Here is a 15251-nt window from a genome sequence, read left to right on the forward strand (position 1 = left end):
CATCAATTTGAAATGCCCACCTGATTCTGCTAGCTCTAGCAAGTCAATTTAACCATGTTACCAGAACTTTACTAAAGTCATTCATGCTGGCCAAACAGCCTACATACCAGAATGCATGAAAGTAAAATGTTGATTTTTTTTATCTGCCTCTGGGAGGTCATTTTTTTCTACATCTCTGCTCCAATAAAGTACAGAGAGTGAGCTTTATGATCTTGCCTTCCAGTCTCTTAGTGTGATTGAAAGTATGTGAAGCTTTTATTGCTTTGAAACCAAAATATCATCAGGAAGGTGAAATTTTGAGATAAAGTTTTCTGAGAGGATCCAGATTGAAGGGAAAAGAGAGATGGCTTTTTCTCAGGTAAGCATTTATAGACGTGAGATATCTTGCCTGTTCTCCTACAAATGCTTCTTTTGTGGTGATCCTAAAGATTTACATTACCTCACAGTTTTTACAAGGCTTTTTTTTTTCTATTTCTGATGCGGTTGTAAGGGTGAAGATTTTGAATGCATGTCACATGAGTGTGTGCTGCTTTCCACTGTTTTCTCACTTTACGTTTTCAAAATATATTCTCTGCATTAATGCATAGTATATTCATTTGATACACAAATATACATGCATACACATGTCCTACTGAAAATGGAATTGAGTTATTTCATATGAATGAGAAAGAAGCCATGTTCCATGATCCTTTTGCTCAAGTATCTATTTGTTAAATATAGACTGTTCTAAAAAAAGAGGCACTATGAAAAAGGATGGAAAGTCTTCCTGTTAATGTATAATGTTTAAAGTATTACTTCTATGAAAGACATACTGTTTTATATACAAAGTTGAAGTATTTAAATGTAATACAAACTTCCAAATAGAAATTTCCAGTCGTAATGTGGTATGAAGTTATCCTATCAGGCAAGTATTCTTCTGTTTATTGTTAAGTTTGTGACTAGATTCAGAGAGTCTATTCCATTGTTTCTCTTTGCTATTTATAACCCTACAGTAAACTTGCAATGCTCTTCTGTTATGCTGACACCTTGTAGTAATCACTCCAATAAACTAATGAAGAATTTATAGGCATAGTGTACTTATATTCATGTTGATTTCACAAACAATAAGTCTCAACAAGGAAATTTTAGGTGGTAGGACTTGAAGTGTCTTCATTAACGACCAACAATATTAACCTGGGTGCAAGGATGCCATTATTTAGATACAGTGTTTGCAAGTGAATCCAAAAGAAGGTTTTTCACTATTTAAAATAAACTTAAGTGAGAATCTAATCATTTGTTTTTCTGCAAAACTGAAAAATAGTGGAATTGTAGAATGAAACATGGAAACTAAAGGGAATGCCTCATTGGAGACACTGTTGAGGTATCAATTTTCTACTGTGCCTTGGTTGTAGGCAAGTGTATTACTTAAGCCAGGGTGAGAAATACATTAAGTTGAGGCTACGGCTCAGATTCCATGCACTATTTCAAATACAGGTGTCTGTTATGTTTTAATTAATGATGTTAAGGAAATGGAATGTGAAGAAGGGGTCACTACAATTCTTACAATTGTGTTCAGACTCAATTTAAAATGTCTGTGCACAGTAAAAAGCAGGGTGGTGAGGCCGCCTACCCAAGTTGTAGAAATTGCCATGATCTGCTGGAATAACAGACCCTCTCAGTGCAGAAAAGGAGAAATTAAGTTTTGATCTCTCTGTAAAAATTCATGATCTCTGCATCTCTGCTATGTCCCAAATCACTGATTGAGGACATTTTTTTTTTTACCTGCTTTCTGGTCTCTGAGTGTGGTAGCAGGGAATACAGCTGCTGATACCTTTGCATACAGAATAGTATCAGAAAAATGAAACTTTAAGATAAACTTCCTGGCCAAGCAGTCTTGGCACATACCTTTAATCCCAGCATTCTAGAGACAGAGGCAGGTGGATCTCTGTGAATTCCAGGCCAGCCTGGGCTAGAGAGTGAGTTCCAAGAAATGCTCCAAAACCACACAGAGAAACTCTGTCTCGATAAACCAAAAAATAAATAAATAAATAAATAAAATAAAGTAAAAAATAAAAAGATAAACTTCCTGACGGGATCCATAGGAAAGGGGAAGAACAGATGGCATGTTCTCAGGTAAATGGTTGCACAAGGATGGGACAGATTGACATTTCACACATAAGTGCTTCATTTGCAGAGCTCTCAAAACCTCTTACAAAAACTATATTTTTATATTTTCTTATATTTTTGAAATAAATTATTATCACTGTCATTTCTGTTCTACATCCTGATTTTAATTCTTTCCTGACTCTTTTATTTCCCAATATGACTTTTCTACATGACTTCATGATCTGAAGTATTTATAAATTTTCTGATATTAGAGATGAATATTGAAACTCAATTCATACTGAAGATGACTTCAGATGTTATCACTGAGAAAAGGCACATATTTCATGAAATGTTTAAATGTTGGGCACTTTGATCTCATGAAAGTGTCACAACATCCTCCCTCTTAATATATAACATTTGAAAATTGAAGATTGATTACTGATAATATAGGGATTTATTTAGTTAAATACTCTTTTGTGGGGCAAATAAGGACTCAAACCAATGTAACAAAGAAAATTTGAATTTTCACTTCAGAGTCCATTGACTTTCAAGGACGTGGCTATCAGTTTCTCCAAGGAGGAATGGGAATGCCTGGACACTTCTCAGAGGGATTTATACAGAGAGGTCATGTTGGAGAACTACAGCAACCTGGTTTCTGTCGGTGAGAATAAATTCTTTTATGATTGCTGCTTAACACTAGGAATGTCTAGCAACTTGTATTAGTATTTGAAATGTTTTATATCAATGAATTCCAATTATTTCTACATTTTGGTGAGTGTAATAGTGACTGAAATTTTTCTTATTTTAAATTTTAAATGGCCTTTAAATTTAGCCTAATAGTTCCTTAAATCCAAATATTTGCAGTCAGTCACAATAATTTGTGAATACAGTTTGATTCCAACAGTTTTGTTTTTATAATGGGGAAATTAAAGGAAAGTTGATTGTATACAAAATGAACATTAAGTTTTCTTAAAATTCTACAGAACCTGTCAAGTATATAATAAAAAGACTCCACTTATGAGCCTTTCTTTATGTAACTTCATGTCCACCAAGTATAAGCCTGTGTTAGATCCCAACACTTTTCCACATCATGTTAAGTAATTTTCATATCTCTCCTCTAATTCACAGGCCTTTCTGTATCAAAACCAGAGCTAGTCACCTGTCTTGAACAGAACAAAGAACCCTGGATCAGAAACATAGGGGAAGTAGAAGGTAGAGACTCAGGTAAGTTGGAAGGGAACTGGTTCATTTGTCAAGTACAAAGAAAGAAACAAATAATGACTTCATTTGGATTAGCCTAGATTCTCACGAGAAGAGATGCCTGAGAATTTCATTTAGAATTGTATACTAGGATCAAGCACACAGAGAATTTTACATGATTTTCCCTCATTTATTCAGAATAGTGAGTAGGTGAAATTTGGAATGCCAATAGCAATTTGACAATGTTTGTGGTGCTTTGTTTTCCAATAAATGCCTGGATTTTTTCCTCTATGACAGTGATTCTAGTGTTTTTCTGTATTTTTTGAAAATTTTTACAATATTTCTGGATTAATTTATTGTTATTTCTTTTACCTCTTGCATACTATCCCTTTACCACACTAACCTAATGTCCTGATTCCCACATCCCATCTCATTCTCTCTATCAAAGAAATAACAGAAAATATATTAAAAAATTGAAGATTTTTGCTGGCCAACTATTTCTGAACACAAGACTTTGAATATGAGTGATATACACTGGTGTTACTCAATGAAAAACTGATTTTCTGACTCCTGAAAGCTAAGGACTGCACATGTTCTTGTCAAAAAGTTGTGACTATTGTTCTACTTTCAACTTTACAAGCTGAGAGTTTGTCTGTCTTGAGTTTCTGTGGGTTTTGACCTTGCTGTCACAGACTTGGTGATTATATGGCCATTACTCTTATTCTATTTGTAAACTTCTTCCCTAGAGTCATTTACCATTTTTTGTCTTTATGTTCTCTCTGCATCCATTTATTCATATGTGCCTGAACCCTGATGCAAGAATTAAGATAAAGGAATCCCAGGTAGGGTTTGGTTCTCCAAAATCTTTACATTAAGCTATTTTTGTTGTTGTTGTCGTTGTTGTTTTTGTTTTTGTTTTTTCAAGACAGGGTTTCTCTGTGTAGCTTTGTGCCTTTCCTGGAACTCACTTGGTAGCCCATGCTGGCCTTGAACTCACAGAGATTCACCTGGCTCTTCCTCCCAATTGCTGGGATTAAAGGTGTGCACCACCACCACCGGGCCACATTAAGATCCTTTAGTGAAGGAAGAGTGATGCACAAATCTAATGGTATAACAATATAGCATTATTTATTGGCACATGACTTCAAGTTTGGGTATTGGATACATCATCATATAGTAAAGACATTTAAATTGTTTTTAGATATACACATGCTTTAACAAGATTCTACAGAAGTATAGTTGTCTATGTTTCTTCAAAATATTTCTCCAGTGGTGCAGAAAGATAAAAATACTTTCCTGCGAATCTGAATTGCAGAGTTCAATCACTAGGACAAAGACAGTAGAACGAGGTTTCTGAAAACTACCATCCAATCATATACATGCCCATATTCATAGAGTAAATAAATATATAAATAAATGTTTAAGATTATCAAGAACAAGCCTATAATCATAGTTACTCCTCTTTGTATTTGCTCTTCTACACTACTCTATCATCACTTTCATGACTTTATACTGTTTGAATTTCTCCTTTTTTTTGTTTGTTTTGTTTTTGTGAGACAGGGTTTCTTTGTGTAGCTTTGCGCCTTTCCTAGAATTCACTTTGTAGCCCAGGCTGGCCTCGAACTCACAGAGGTCAACCTGGCTCTGCCTCCCAAGTGCTGGGATTAAAGGCATATGCCACCACTGTCCGGCAATTTCTCCTTTTTTAAACAGTGATGTTTTTAATTATCCCTTCTGTTGAAAATCCCAACATCCCATTTGGCCTATACTAGCTAGCTAAAAACTCTGGAAAAACATAGAGACTATAATCTTAAAAGCTAGCATCCATAAATTTGAGAAAATATGCAGTATTTTTCTTTCTGGGTTAAGTTACTTAGTATAATTCTTCTCAGTTCCATCCATTTACCTACAATATGTATAATATCAAAAACAAATGAGTGAATTTCTTAGCATAGAACCTAACAAAAATAAATCAAATGACATAAATAATTTATTATGTTGCATATTCTAAAGTTGAACAGAAAGAACAATAAAAAAATTCAATTTAAGAAAGCCAGATGAATTCAGGAAAGAATCCCTCCAGATAATTAGAGAAAAACTGACACCAATACATTTGCAATTAGAAGACAAAATGGAATATTTCCATTTCAAGAACACATAAAAATAATTGTCTACTAAAATCAAGGTGGCTTCATCAAAGAAATGCTAATGAGAATCAACTTAATTAATCAATACATGTAATACATTAGAAGAACAGTCTATGAGAGCCCAAATGATCTCTTCATTAAATTCAGAAAAGGATTTTGACAAACACACCCCTTCATTATAAAATTCAACAGTAGGAGGAACACATCTACATATCATAGAATATGTTTATTGCAAGTAATTACCAACATAAACATTTTAAATGGAGAAAGCTCAAAACAGTTCTTCTATAAATAGGAAAATAAAGGATACTCATTCTCTCCATATCTGTTATATGTTATGCTTGAGGACTTATGTGTCAGTCTAAGATGATATGACATTCAAGGGGATACAGGTAGGAAAAGAAATAAATGTCATAGAATCCACATTACACATAATATGTATTTTATACCAGAAAATTTGAATCATGATTCTTATGCTTGGTGCTAAGGTTACTGCTAGTCTCTCTTTCACCTATTGTACTGACTTTCTTTCCTTCATAACTGAAAATTTTTCCCAAGTTTTTGTTTCCCAATTCATAGTGTCCCTCTATCTCAAATCTCTAATCAAAGAATGATAGATACCTATTGAATGCTGTGACCAGGAGAATTGCCATCTGCCATGGGTTATCCCTGTTAGTGCTTGTCTAATGCAAACTGGTGAAACCTTAAATGATATAATCATTAACAATAAAGCTGGACTAACAATCTGAAGTAATATATTTTGTATGTATACTTGAAAAAATATTTACGTAAATATGTAACTGTAACAATTATCAACTGGAGGTTATATTATTTATTTGAAGATATGGGAGGATTTGGAAGAAAAGTGGCAGGGATAATGTTAAAATGAAATTATATAATTATATTTAAAATAATTTACACTTAAAAAGAATTTTTGAATTTCACATGTAAACTCTGAGTTATGATATTTTACTTTGAAATACAATTCTACCTTTCAGTCTACTTTGAAAATATAAATTTTATTCAGTAGGCTTTTTATCAATGTGGTGCTTTTGGGGGGACAGAATTTCTCTGTGTAACTGCCCTGGCTGTCCAGAACTTGCTCTGTAGTCCAGGCCAGCCAGGATCTCACAGAGATTTGCCTGCCTCTGCCCCCAGAGTTCTGAGATTAAAGCCTCTGTGTCCTGAGTGCTGAGACTAAAGGCATGTGTCACCACTGTCCAGCTTGCTTTTTTTGTGTTTTTGAATAGAAACTTATTAGAGATTGAGCACTTTGCAAAATACAGATGGTAATGCACTCTGGCCACCATTCATAGTCTGCATTCAAATCAGTGAAGACCACTTTAAGAAAAAGTCAGACTGTAATTCACATTGAAGGGCCGTCTGGGATAATTCTATCAGTTAGTTACACTAGGACATGACATAGTGAGGCCAAGATCAAGGTTTGCTTTGCTGACAACTAGTTTTACAGAGGAGAAACCCATCTATCTTAATGTTGCCCAGGACAACATTGCCTAGTTGATGCTATTGGCATTTTTTTATTGTCTGGACATATGATTTACTTTTCTCACCTTTCCTCTTTTTTGAGACAGGGTCTGTAACCATGTAGCCCTGGTTGGCCAGGAACCGAATATGTAGATCAGGATGGCCTAATAACCATAGAGAATCACCTGCCTCTGCCTTTCAAATGCTGAGATGAAAGGCAAGTCTTTTATCAATTTATGATATTCTTAGGCAGCTGAAAAATTGAAAGACCTATAGATAGACTGAGTGTCACTCTATTGGCGAAAAGTTATGTTGTGCCTCAGTATGTTAAGTGTCAGTTCACTTGTTCACATGTAAAATAGTGGTTTGGTTTAATTCAATCTTTGATTATATTTAAATATAACAAAATTAATTCTTATAAGATTAAATCTATCATATTAGAGTTTTACAAGACAAAAAACAACAGAACGAAAAAAGTCAAAGAACAGGCATAATAATCAAAGATCAACTCATTGTCATGCTCAATAATTGCATAAAACCATTAAATCAGAAGTCATAATTTTTACACACAAAATTTGAACAAACCTGTGCAGTCCCTGTGTTTGTTGTTTCATTCTCTCTGAGTTCATATGAAATTCCCCCATGTTAATTTAGAGGGCCTTGTTTTCTTGATATTTTCCATCCCTGTGGCTCTTAAACTATCTCCAACTCCTCTTCTGCAGGGTTGCCTGAGCAATGGAGGGGAGGTATTCGATAGAAAGATCTCATTTAGAGTTGAGTGTTTAAGGTCTCACTGTAGAATTTCTGGCTGTATGTCTTTATAATTTTGTATATTGTTTAGGAGAAACCTTACTTGATAACATGTAAACAACACACTCACCTATGAGTGTTGCAGAATGTCATGAGGAGTCATTTTATTGCTACAATTTTTCTTTCTTTAGATAAGCAGTATTTTGTTTTATCCCAATTCCATGGGCTTTCTAGTATCAAGTTTATGGTCATCTGAGAAATGTCAGGTATAGTATCCATCTAGAGAAATGGCCTTAATTCAAATCAATTATTGGTTACTTGCCCGATCAATCTTTGTTCCACCTTTGTCCTACCTTATCTTGCTGGCAGAATACCATTGAAGAAAATGGCTGTTTGGGCTGAGTTGGCATATGTTTCTGTTTAAAATGCAGAAATTGTTCTTCTATCAAAGAAAATAGGGGTTTAGTGCTCTCTGTAGGCACTAGGCCTATGTCTCAATTTTCAGTGATTTATATCATTATTGTCTTCAGTAATTAAACTTTATTTTCAGTTCACAGAGAGGAAGGAGTAAAACTGGCAAATGCCAGGCATGTTTGGGTATATACTTTGGTCTACTTCGCTAACATTCAATTGTTTGGAACAATTTTTATAATGAAATGTGTTTTAGATCATAAGAGAGAGAGATTTTGGACTTTGATTCCCCTATTATTTAGCAATATTTTTTGATATCTTTCATGTATACTTCTGGAAGTTCCTACTGAATTTTGTTTCAATGCTACACCTCAAATGACATTAATTTTATCTGTCTCAACCTGTACTTCTGCCTAGAACCCCATCTCTATTCACCCTGTGCTGTCTATTCATACTTGTTTATTCTATTTCCCTTCCTAAAGAAGATATATCTGTTTTATTCCCTTTGTGCTTCTACAGATTGTAGATTTGTTATCATTGTCATCATGGCTCTTATCCACTAATAAGTGGACCATGAGTGAGTAGAGTCAATAGCAGAATGTCTGATAAAGGTCTGAGGATGAGATTGGGAGATAGGACATGGGAGCATGGATGCAGAATTGATAATGTGCAACTAGGGTCTTTGATTCTCTAGTAAGGATGGCCTCTGTTTGAAGAGAATTACTTCTGTAGTTTCTAGTAGGAACAAATCAATGAGTTATGAGATGAAAATTTGGATGGGGAAATCTGTGTGATCCTTTTTAGATTAGTGCAGGAGGGAAGAAATGTTTTCAGAAGTTGTTGTGTTTTCTTCCAGATCTGGGGATGAGTCTTGGGGGATAGATTTAGAAGAGCAGAGAAAAAGGTGAAAATCAGCAAATTGCCTCCCTGCTTCCCTTCCCAGTTGGGTCCCTGGGTCTTTGTTTCTGCTGGATTTGGAGTGTGGACAATGCAATCAGGAGTAGAAGGAAGGTTCAGGGGTGGGTTGTGGAATTCTCTGACATAGGGAAAGATGAGGCTGCTGCAGTTCTGCTTTAGAGCTTGGGATGAATATATTACGTTGGACTTAAAGAACCATGGTGAGAGGTGAAGTCCTGGAGTTTACTTCTTACCTGGCAGGAGGGGCTCTGGAGTTCCAGAGACTTCCTGCCAGAGTTGGGTGCGGAGATCAAGAAAGGTTGTAAAAAATGGTGTTAGAATTAGAAGATGTGTTTTAACCATTGGAGATGAAGTCACAGGCAGCAGGGAACCTGCAGCAGGCCATTTTATCAGAGCTGAAGATGGGACTGTGGGATTGGATTAAGAAAAGAAAAAGTTGAAGTGAAGGTCTGAAGTTAGTATATCTGCTGTTCTGGCTGGAGTTGCCTGTCAGTCTTATATACTGTTTCTTGTCTCTTGTTTTCTATGGGTGTGCATGTTATGAATCATTTCATACCTTCTAATTCATAAAAAATCCCTTCTCCTTCAACTATAGAAGACAGTTTTGCTTACTACAGTAGTCAGTATAGGTCCTCATTCTCTTTAGAATTGCACTGTCCCTGGCTTTTTTGGTTAGTATCTTCTCCTCTGAAATACACTGTTATTCTAATTGGTTTTCCTTTACATGAGACTTTTATTTCCCTTCTTCATATTTTATTTTATTTATTTATTTATTTATTTATTTATTTATTTATTTATTTATTTATTTTTTGGTTTTTCGAGACAGGTTTTCTCTATATAGCTTTGCGCCTTTCCTGGAAATTGCTTTGTAGACCAGGCTGGCCTTGAACTCACAGAGATCCCCCTACCTCTGCCTCCCGAGTGCTGGGATTAAAGGCATACGCCACCACTGCCCGGCCTTATTTTATTTTATTTTTTAATAATTTATTTTATTTTATTTTATGTGCATTGGTGTGAAGGTGTCAGATCTCCTGGAATTGGAATTATAGACAACTGTGAGCTACAATGTGGATGCTGCGAATTGAACCTGGTTACTCTGGGAAAGCAGCCAGTGCTCTTAATCACTGTGCCATCTCTCCAGCTTTCCCTCTTCATATTTTAATGCTCCTGTTTTGTTTTGTATATTAACTAGTGCTTGCTGTGTATTATTTCTTTATATATTTTTGCCTATTTGGTGTTGGAATGTTTCCAGTATCTGCAATGTTATGACTTTCTTGAGTTTGGCAAATTTGTCCTTCATGATCTTGGGGAAGATTTTATCTATGCCATTGAGGTAAGATTCTTATCTTACACACACACACACACACAAACACACACACATATATATATATATATATATATATATATATATATATATATATATATTCATGTTATTATGATGTTAATCATTACCTTGTAATATTTTTAGTTCTATATTTAAATATACAAATATATGTGTGTGTTTCTGATATGCAGTTAAATTACTCTTCTTGTTTTTATTGAGTTTTGATAGTATATTTGCTATTTTTCTGTCTCACTTATAAAGCTTTATCTTGACTTTTCTAATTAGTTTCTTGTTACAACTTCACTTTAGACTGAGTTCTCTTCAATAAATCTATACTGTTTTTGAATTTTTTTGAGACTAGACTGTCTTCATTTATGTCTCTGTGGTCTCTTACATCACTCAGGTTTTTTAGTATCTCTTCATTAATTTTATTGGGCTGTTTGTCTCTGTCTTATTTAAGCACTTTGACTATATTAATAGTGTTCATGATAGTTCTTCCATCTTCTGTATCATGGCAATATGGATTGAAGAATACTTTTATGAGATGGATTGACTCTGGGGGCAGGGGTAAAATGCTGGCTTTATTCTATATAGTCTATGTGTGATTTATTACTATTCTGATTAAACACCATTAACAGAAAAATGTATAAAACTAAAAGTTTCATTGGGCTTAAGGTACCATGAAAATAAAACTCCATTATGCCAGGAGATGAAGTCAAGAGGCAGTAAATGTTGTAGAACGAACAGATAATGTTCAAATGTCAAATTTCAAGCAAGCACCAAAAAGGAAACTAAAGATAGTGTGTAGTTCCTACATTTAAAGATCCTAACTCAGTCCCACATTTTATGCATTAACACCATACTTCGAGTCAAATAATGTGGCTACATGAAAACAAAGTTGTCAAGTGTGTGAACTTTAGGGAACATTGTTATTCAAACTATCATATATAGTAATCATGTACTTGTGATCAAGATTGGTCCTGTGAACTCTTTTGTAATTTCTGTGTCTTTTATGCACAATGAAGACTTAACAGGCAACAATAAATACAGGGAAGCTTAGGTGTGAAGGCTACATATAGCATGAGTGGTGGGGTGTCAAGTAGGCACAGGGGATGGGCAGAATTACAAGATGGGCATCCCATTGTAAGGGTGAATGTAGGAGTATTCTGGACAGAGATTATCAGTCTAAATATGGGCAATGGGGTAGAATACAGGATAGAACGATGGATTGGTGAGGGAATGTAGATGAGCAGATATTGTGGAATCACCGGTCTGATAACAAGTGTAAAATGTATGTTGTCAGATTGGTATCAAAGGTGCTCATGATTTGCATGAAGGAGAATTGGGAATGTCCTGTGCTCCCTTGCTAGTAATAGGAGAATGTCAGGGCCCTTCATAGTGTTTGTAAGAGTTAGCAGGACAGGTTGTAGTTTCTGTCTTGATCATGTGTTCAGGAAATTACACAGAGTCAGGTGATTATAAATTATTTATACAATTGTTTTGTGTAGATGAGAGGATATGCTGGCAACAACCTACTTACTCACTCTTATGGAGGATAGTAATAATACAGAACAGATGGCAGACATGATTGAGCAGGTTCTGGTTTATGCTGTCTTTGTGAGAGAAAATGAGTAGGGGTGCAATCCAAGTTGCCCTGTTAAGGAAATGGGAAAGAAATAGATGTTCACAAGGAGGAGTAGTGTCAACAAAAAAGTGTGATCTCTTGGATTATGATTGTGTAAGCAGAAAGAATCATAGCAGGGAATACAATAGATGTGTTCCTTATGCACATGGCAAGTGGGAGACAGCGCCAATATTTTTCTGAAATTGTTGTCTATGTTTGCCTGTTACATGACCTTATGAAGGTCAAACATTCCATAAATTTCTCTCATTTATCATAAACACATTTATTTCCTACAGCAAAACTTTGAAAATTTCCTATGTTACAAACTTGATATATTCCCCAGACAGCTGTCATTTTATGCATTATACTCTCATATTATTTTCAAATTATTGTGCAAATCAAGAGTTTATTTCTTTTCATTTCTTTCAGCTCTGTCATTTTACCAGACCCAGGAGGTCTCCCAACAGAAGTACAAACAAGATTCTTTACAGGAAGAAGGAGCAGGCTTATTTGAAACTATTGGTCTCAACATGTTACATACAAGAAAGTTCTGGGATTATCATGGTGACAAAAGAGAATATGAATCATGTTATCATGAGAGGGATGTTTATGAGAAACATGTCAAAGGCATTACTTATGAAAACCATCAAGAACCTCTAGTGTGTCCAAAGAGAGCATACTCTGTGTCAGTTACAAGTTCAGAATCAAATGATTATATGGGAAAATATTCACACCAAGCATGGACACCTGGTTATAATGTACATGGATATGTAAGATCTTCACAAGGGGACACACAGTGTAACACTTCAAAGTCTTTGCAACATTTTAAAAGTGTTGTGCAATTAAATGATACTCCAATAGTCCCTGAAGAAAGGAGTGCTTTAAGCACAGAAAAATATTTGAATATTCAGCGGTATGGTATTTCCTATACTCAAAATTCAGTAGAAGTTCCTGAACAATTACTTCCACTATATGACAACTTCCACAATTTAGATCAACATAAATATTTTAGGAATGAAATGTGGCATAATATGTATCATAAGGAAAGAAATTGTGAAAATTCCAATATATTTAGTAATGTTGATAATGACCTTGCTAAGTTTTCTTTGGTAAATAATTACCAGAATAGTCAGTTTGAAATACCTTTTAATGGAAAGAACTCATGGACTTACTCTACTAATGATGTAATTCCTAGTAATTCTCACATAAATACTTGTTCAACAGTTAATCATTTTGAAATCCATGAACATCAGAAATTTTTTCATAAGTACTCAAACACTTCTTTGCACAAACATGAACATAGCCAAGAAAAGCACAGGACAAGCAAACACCATGACCAAATTCTTAATGAATTCTCAAACTGTATTCAGTATAATGGAACTAGTACTCAAGAAATTAATGAGAGACTCAGAGGTGATGAATGCAAGAAGGTAACAATTGAATCCTCAAATCTGGAGATAGATAATATGAAGCATACAGAAATAAAATTTTGCCAGATTAAAGAATGTGATAAATTATTTGATTTCAATTCAAATATCATTCAGAATGATTCAAGTCACACTGCAGAAAAGAAGCCATACAGATGTAATGATTGTGGAAAGTCCTATAGCAAACTTTCATACCTTCATATTCATCACAGAATCCATATGAGAGAGAACCTTTATAAATGTGATGAATGTGGAAAATCCTTTAGGAAAAGTTCATCCCTTCATGTTCACCACAGAATCCATATAGGAAAGAAACCTTATAAATGTGATAAATGTGGAAAATGCTTTACTAGGTACTTATCTCTTCATGTTCATCAGAGAATCCATACTGGAGAGAAACCTTATAAATGTGATGACTGTGGAAATTCCTTTGGTAAGTCCTCCAGTCTTCAATGTCATAGGAGAATCCATACTGGAGAGAAACCTTATAAATGTGATGGCTGTGGAAAGTACTTTAGGGATGGAACATCTCTTCATGTTCATCAGAGAATCCATACTGGAGAAAAACCTTATAAATGTGATGAATGTGGAAAGTCCTTTGTTAAATCCTCCCAACTTCAATGTCATAGGAGAATCCATACTGGAGAGAAACCTAATAAATGTGATGAATGTGGAAAGTCTTTTGTTAATTCCTCCAAACTTCAATGTCATAGGAGAATACATACTGGAGAGAAACCTTACAAATGTGATGTCTGTGGAAAGTCCTTTGTCCAGTCCTCCCATCTTCAATGTCATAGTAGAACCCATACTGGAGAGAAACCTTACAAATGTGATGACTGTGGAAAGTCCTTTGTCCAGTCCTCCCATCTTCAATGTCATAGTAGAACCCATACTGGAGAGAAACCTTATAAATGTGATGACTGTGGAAAATCCTTTGTCCGGTCAGCCAATCTTAAATGTCATAGGAGAATCCATACTGGAGAGAAACCTTATCAATGTGATGACTGTGGAAAGTACTTTAGAGATGGATCATCTCTTCATGTTCATCAGAGAGTCCATACTGGAGAAAAACCTTATAAATGTGATGAATGTGGAAAGTCCTTTGTTAAGTCCTCCCAACTTCAATGTCATAGGAGAATCCATACTAGAGAGAAACCTTATAAATGTGATGACTGTGGAAAGTCCTTTGTCCAGTCAGCCAATCTTAAATGTCATAGGAGAATCCATACTGGAGAGAAACCTTATAAATGTGATGACTGTGGAAAATCCTTTGTCCAGTCAGCCAATCTTAAATGTCATAGGAGAATCCATACTGGAGAGAAACCTTATCAATGTGATGACTGTGGAAAGTACTTCAGGGATGGAGCATCTCTTCATATTCATTGGAGAATCCATACTGGAGAAAAACCTTATAAATGTGATGACTGTGGAAAGTCCTTTGTCGAGTCCTCCCATCTTCAATGTCATAGGAGAATCCATACTGGAGAGAAACCTTATAAATGTGATGAATGTGGAAAGCCCTTTGTCCAGTACTCCAATCTTCAATGTCATAGGAGAATCCATACTGGAGAGAAACCTTATCAATGTGATGACTGTGCAAAATGCTTTAGGCATGGCTCTTCTCTTAGTGTTCATCAGAGAATCCATACTAGAGACAAACGATAAAAATATTGAAAATGTATTGTATTTTACCCTTTGCTTTCTATTAATATTCATCAGAGAACTCACATCTGAGCCAAGCTTTATAAATGTAAAGAAGGTGAAAATTTTTTAACCAAATCCTCAACACTTCATCTTCCCTGAACTCATTCTAAAGAAAATATTTACAAATATGAAGAATGTGGAAAAATACTTCTCATGAGCTCTCACCTTAGAAGACA

The 15251-nt window shown here is 35.0% G+C and overlaps 2 protein-coding genes across 2 annotated transcripts; both read left to right on the forward strand.

Annotated features, from left to right (window-relative positions):
* Positions 1-343: 343 nt before the first annotated feature.
* LOC131901600 (KRAB domain-containing protein 5-like) lies at positions 344-8641 on the forward strand. The gene is made up of 4 exons (XM_059252704.1): positions 344-358; positions 2620-2746; positions 3214-3309; positions 8598-8641. The coding sequence occupies exons 1-4, from the start codon at positions 344-346 to the stop codon at positions 8639-8641; spliced, it is 282 nt and encodes a 93-aa protein (XP_059108687.1).
* A 4970-nt stretch (positions 8642-13611) lies between these two features.
* On the forward strand, positions 13612-15036 carry LOC131901601 (zinc finger protein 665-like; the record flags this gene model as incomplete). Its single annotated transcript, XM_059252705.1, has 1 exon — positions 13612-15036. A coding segment is annotated over one exon (1425 nt), but the record flags the coding sequence as incomplete, so codon positions are not given.
* Between the last annotated feature and the right edge of the window lie 215 nt (positions 15037-15251).

This window comes from Peromyscus eremicus, unplaced genomic scaffold (assembly GCF_949786415.1).
Source record: "Peromyscus eremicus unplaced genomic scaffold, PerEre_H2_v1 PerEre#2#unplaced_115, whole genome shotgun sequence".
In the NCBI taxonomy this organism is placed as follows: Eukaryota; Metazoa; Chordata; class Mammalia; order Rodentia; family Cricetidae; genus Peromyscus; species Peromyscus eremicus.

Bases quoted from the DNA above. Each gene is read 5' to 3' on its own strand.
- LOC131901600 (XM_059252704.1), top strand. The intron at 2,747-3,213 runs GTGAGAATAAAT...TCTAATTCACAG, and splicing joins CAGCAACCTGGTTTCTGTCG to GCCTTTCTGTATCAAAACCA. The intron at 3,310-8,597 runs GTAAGTTGGAAG...GTGCTTCTACAG, and splicing joins AGTAGAAGGTAGAGACTCAG to ATTGTAGATTTGTTATCATT.